Below are 5,932 nucleotides of genomic sequence, written 5' to 3'. Positions count from 1 at the left end.
CGTGATTAATGAGAGAAAATCTTTGAAAACAAGAATAAGCAAGAATCATTGGCCATCAATTCACTTAATTGCAAAACATGTTAAGAATTTTAAAAGTTTTAAATAGTTACGTATTTGTTTTTGTAATGCTAAACTATTTTAAACAAAAAACGTGAGGTTTTAAATTAATAAATAAAATAAATTAGCAATTAAGACTTGCTAAAAACCCTTTTCTTTAAACTCTATAATATGTTTCGTTATTTATTTATTTATCTAACACGAGTGGTGCAATTATTCACTTTTTGAAAACAGAACTGTGAGGAATGATAATTAGGTGATGCTTTCAAGGTGCAATACTGACAACTGATGCATTTTATATGTTAACAACTATCTATCAATTCACATTATGTTTTAAATGAGAGAGAGAGAGAGAGAGAGAGAGAGAGAGAGAGAGAGAGAGAGAGAGAGAGAGAGAGATATTCAATATTTCGATATCCTTATGTTTTTTGTGTATATTTGGTTCCTAGTGCATTCATCAGATCTCTTTATTGTCAATCTAAGAATAAAGCCACAGCGTCTAGTTTTACAGCCAAAAGTTACTTTTAAATGTACTTTATCGATTAATTGTATACTATATATATATATGGTGTGTACTATCAACTAAATCAAACTTTTTTGTTGGTGTCTTAGGAGGATTTACGGAGCTACCATGTGATTTTTATCAGGGCTAGGATAAAATTTGAAAAAATCGGCAGGACAGGAAATGATGATACAATTTGCAAAACAAAACGCAGGATTACAATTTATGTTAAAAACAAGTCAGGCTAAACTAACAAAACAGTCAAGACCGAAGTGTGGAAAATAAAAGGCAGTTCTAGACAGAGATTTCAAATAAAAATAAATGTGTGTTTGACTATTTAATTTAGTTTTTTTTTTTATGTCTTTGGTGTATGTTTACAAATGTTCAGTTACTGGGTTCATTTTTTGACACATTTAGCAGTTAAAGACATATACGAAGATGTGGTACAGGTATGAGTGCCAATGAGACAATTCTTATTTCAAGTCACAATTTGTGAAGTAAACAATTATAGTTCAGAGTACGGACTCAACACGGACCCTTGAAACAGTTGTCTCATACCGAACAGCAAGTCTGTCTGGAATGCTCTTCTATTTCGTCAATATAACGGAATTATAAACAATGCAATTGTCATGTTGCTTAGCGTGCTTTTCACAACAAGCCTTCTTTGTAAAATCCCTACTACAATACAGGAATATAAAAGTACTTTTACTCGTTCTGTTGGTTGATAACATTTCATGATCTTTGATTTTGTAAGTTTTTATGGACTTTCCTTTTTTAATTGGTATTTTAATTCTAATTTTTATAATCTAACGTGCAGTGCCATGTTATTTAATGCATATTCAGGAAGAAACAGGCGATAGACAAATTGATTTGAGACTTTTGATCACTAATGCTGATTGTTTTAAATCTGTATAACAATCGGTATCATATAGGAACGCAAACGTGTTACAACTGAATAAAATCTTTCCTTTTTCATCATTTCAACTGCATTTATTCTCAATTTTCAGGTTGAAAGTTGCCTCATTGGCAATAATTTAAGACTCCTTTTTTTTATTATGCTTTGCATCATAACTCACAAGAGGTTCTTCTAAACGAACTGTTTCATTACAAAGTGGATAAAAACACAAATTTCATGCAATCGATGAGATTCCAAAATAGTGTTTCAGGAAAAATACATGCTTCCAAAGCGTTTCTGAATTTACCTTACTATAGGAACGCTCAAAGCCGAATATTTGAAAGCCAAAAATGTATAATATCAAAACAATCGATGTCTAGGCTATATAACCAAAACATAATACATGCACTGTTTCAACCAAATCCATCTAAGATCAACTTTGCCTAAGGAAGTTGAAACCCTAAGTTTTTTTGCAATTTCTTAAATCCTAAAACAGACCTTAGGAAAAGGGTTTGTTATAAATAATGTCAGTATCGAAGTATTGACTTCTGAGTTGATGATACCCTTGGGGTATATATAGCGCGCCAGCAGCAGTGCCGTCATCGGTGTTACAAGTGTATTGTTTTTGGTCCTCAATGCTCTTCAACTTGGTACTTTGTTTAGCCTTTTTAACATTTGTGATTCGAGCGTTACTGATGAGTCTTTTGTAGACGAAACGCGTGTGTGGCTCATATATTTCAAATTTCAATCCTGGTATCTATGATGAGTTAATGTATACATCGAACATATCAGACCTATATTTATGACAATAATATCTAAGTCCTACTGACCAAATTTATCGCTACATCTAGCCCAGTTATTGACTTATTTTATGTCAATAATAAGGCCGGTGTTATCATTTTTAGAGAGATAAGGTAATGTGAATGGAAAGACAATGTTTACTATAATGAAAGCTCCTTTGTTTGCACTGTTTCTGGTAAATTATGGTAAGATATTATTTTATATACTGACATTTTATTCTTTCGCATATTCGGTATTCAAAGCAGCAATTTCCATCGTGTTTAGTTCACGCATCATTGCAAATATAACGAAATTTGATGAGACTGTTGTACAAAGTAAGAGGTTTAGCCCTATAAAAACAGGTTTAATCCACCATTTCTACATTTGAAAATGCCTGTACCAAGTCAGGAATATGACAGGTCTTGTCCATTCGTTTTTGATGTGTTTTGTCATTTGATTTTGTCATGTGATTTTAGGGCGTTTTCCGATTTGATTTTCCTTTGAGTTCAGTATTTTTGTGATTTTTTCCCCCATGAAGGTATTTGTCAATACAGACATGTAACGTCTATAAATCTGTTAACTCCGTCGATATCTTAAAGTGAGGTGTTTATCTTCAGTGAAAGTGTTTGATGTATATATCGTCCTGAATACGCATGAAAAGATTGTCACTGGACGTTTAGTAAGTGACTGTCGAACAATCAATGTATATACAAACATAAGCCAAAGTTTTATAATTAGATTGAACACTAAAGAAGATGTTTTATATTCGTATTTTAAGCCGACGATTGGCTCTCCAGACCCCAGATTTTAACTTTTCTATAAGAATTATCAAGTAACTAAATTTATTCAGTATTTTTATTTAGAATTAGCTGTTGGTGTATTTGAAAAATCACCGAAAAGAGCAGTTCTATTGATATTTTTCTACTGAATTTATGTGTCTTCGATAGAAGAGGACAACTAGAAGTTATAAGCAAACAACACTGTCAACTGGCAGTAATAGGCAACACTTAAAAAAAGTTAAAAGCAAATAACAATTATTAACTAAAAGTTAAAACCAAACAACACTATCAACTCAAAGTGATAGGCAAACAACATCATCAAGCGACAGTTAACGGCAAACGAAACTATCAACTAAAAGTAATGAGCAAACGCCACTCTCAATTTAAATGTACTGACAAACAACACTCTCAATGAAAATTTAAAGGTTCTGACAAACAACACTCTCAATGAAAATTTAAAGGTTCTGACAAACAACACTCTCAGTGAAAATTTAAAGGTTCTGACATACAACACTCTCAATGAAAATTTAAAGGTTCTGACAAACAACACTCTCAAATAGAAATTATAGGTAAACAACACAGGGAACTCGAATGTATATAAGCATGCAACACTTATTTCATTTATCGTCCAATTATTGCTTTTGTCAGTTTTTCAATATATTTTTTAGTATATTGTCTATGTCCAAATGGTTACCTGAAACATGACGAGTCTTGTTACAAAATGATAAGAACATTTGCGACTTGGGCTGAAGCAACCGTGAGTTACGAATATATGAGTTACTAAAATATACCTTAAACTGCGGAAAAGCCATATTTCATGTATACTTAGAGTGATAGAGGTTCAATAGATTTTTTAAGATAAAATAAGTTTGGAAAGCAAGGTGAACACACTTTTTGCATTAACTTTTTTTTTAAATGTTGATTTTATCAAGTGATAAGAAAACATCTCTTTAAATTTGAATGCCGTTTAAGATGAGATATGTATTACGTACATCAACGTTTAATTAATGATAAGTGTAATATAATTCAACGACTTACACTTGCAATACCCTAGAATTGTTCTGTTTGTTTAAATTATAATAGATATACTGCAGAGCAATGGGATCAGAACTGGCAAATTTAGAGACAGCGGTAGAGGATCATTTCGTACATGGAATGCTTCAAAACCTGGGAGGTAAGAAATTATGCATTAAAACAGGCTGTCAATAAAGAGGTGAATGATTCCAGAGTGATATACAAACTCATAAGTCGAACATAAACCATGGCTATAAAAAAGAGACAAACTGACAAACTTTGCGTATTGTTCAAGGCCGTGCAGTTTTTTTTTTATAACTGATAGTTCTATGTCATTTGGTCTATTGTGGATAGTTGTCTTATTGGCAATCATACCACATCGTCTTTCTTATATAAACAATAGTACACGTAGCACAAATAGAAAAAATATAGACTGAGCAACATGGACGTTCCAAAATAGCTGGTAATAATCTCAAGCGCCCCGGAAGGGAAGAAAATATAAGAATAAAATACAATCAAAGAGGCTTCAACAGTCAATGTGGTCCTATTCCATAAATCCAAGAAAATATATACAACCAAAATATACTATTAGCATAAGAAAAAAATGTTACTATAATTGTAACAACGTCTCATCCCCCCATCCCCAAACTATTTGATTTAAGTTTTTTTTATCCTATATCGATCTTTTGATGTCGTCCCTTAGATCATTCATGTAAAAAAATTAAAAAAAGAGATAATAACATTGCCCCTTGTTATAATTTTAAGGAAGTTATGATCCTCCAAAGTTTTGGCTTGGTGGAAATGATATTGTAACGGAGAGTGAATGGATGTGGGCTAAAACTCATACCAAATTTACCTACACAAACTGGGCACCAGGTCAACCTGACAAAGGACAAGGAGAAAATTGCTTAGAACTTTCAAAGAATGTGGGTTGGAACTGGAATGATGAAACTTGTGAACACAGAAAATATTTCATCTGTGAAAGACCGTAAGTACAACACGGCTATGCAGTATCAGTATCCATACCAAACTCCGGACAGTGATCGTTTCCGTTCCGGAACTATTTTCCTTTACTCCATCAATCACTGCCACCAGTTCAAGTGCCAAATGTGCTGCAATTATGATAACACAGTCTGTTGAATTGACATGTGTACTGAAACCCTGCGTAATATAAGAAACTCCGTACTGGAATACTGACAAACAATCATGTATCCAATGTGGGAGGGATGGATGAACAAATTGACAGACATAGATATAGTTCAACACCCTCTAACCCTCCTTATTTTTGTTGATTACATAACCTACAAGTTGATTGACATAGTGATGTATGAAATTTTTTTTTTTTACAGATCTGAAGAAGTGGATAGTGGAGAAATTGTTGGATAGATGTATAATCACATAAGATAAAAAAAATAAATGGGTAAATACACAACATTGGATTGAGCATTTTTATAGTTTTGATAGAATTTATTATATTTAACATTGCCATATAAGTGAAAGGTTTGGGTAGCTATCAAACCTGGTTCAACTCACCATTTTTTCTCACAATATCCTGTACTTAGTCAGGAATCTGGCAGTGCCATGTTATCCTAAGCATATTCAGAACGAAAACAGGTTGACAATCTATTGAATTGATTTGATACGGTTGATCACTAATGCTTTTTAATTCAAATGAACAGAAAGTCAAAGACCAATTGATAAGCAAAACGCATCTCATGATGTAGCATACTGACATAAATCTTGATACCTAATGTCAAGTTGCTTAAATTGGTATAACCTTACAGGAAAGAGTTATAAAATGTCATTCATGATAAATATTTGAAAAAAAATGTATAAGCATTCGATACACAGGATGTTGAAGAGCGATGGATTAATGACTGAATAACATACGAAACGAAAGCAATT

General features: G+C 32.5%; 1 protein-coding gene across 1 annotated transcript; it reads left to right on the top strand.

Moving 5' to 3' along the window:
• Positions 1 to 2,346: 2,346 nt before the first annotated feature.
• On the top strand, positions 2,347 to 5,459 carry LOC143057993 (perlucin-like). Its single transcript, XM_076231456.1, has 5 exons — positions 2,347 to 2,440; positions 3,682 to 3,770; positions 4,097 to 4,187; positions 4,793 to 5,015; positions 5,377 to 5,459. Exons 1-5 carry the CDS (start codon positions 2,389 to 2,391, stop codon positions 5,411 to 5,413), a joined length of 492 nt encoding a protein of 163 aa, XP_076087571.1. The 5' UTR covers positions 2,347 to 2,388; the 3' UTR covers positions 5,414 to 5,459.
• Positions 5,460 to 5,932: the final 473 nt, after the last annotated feature.

This window comes from Mytilus galloprovincialis, chromosome 14 (genome assembly GCF_965363235.1).
Source record: "Mytilus galloprovincialis chromosome 14, xbMytGall1.hap1.1, whole genome shotgun sequence".
Classification (NCBI taxonomy): domain Eukaryota; kingdom Metazoa; phylum Mollusca; class Bivalvia; order Mytilida; family Mytilidae; genus Mytilus; species Mytilus galloprovincialis.
Note: the sequence above shows the minus strand (reverse complement) of the source record. Positions and strands in the feature narration are given on the sequence as shown.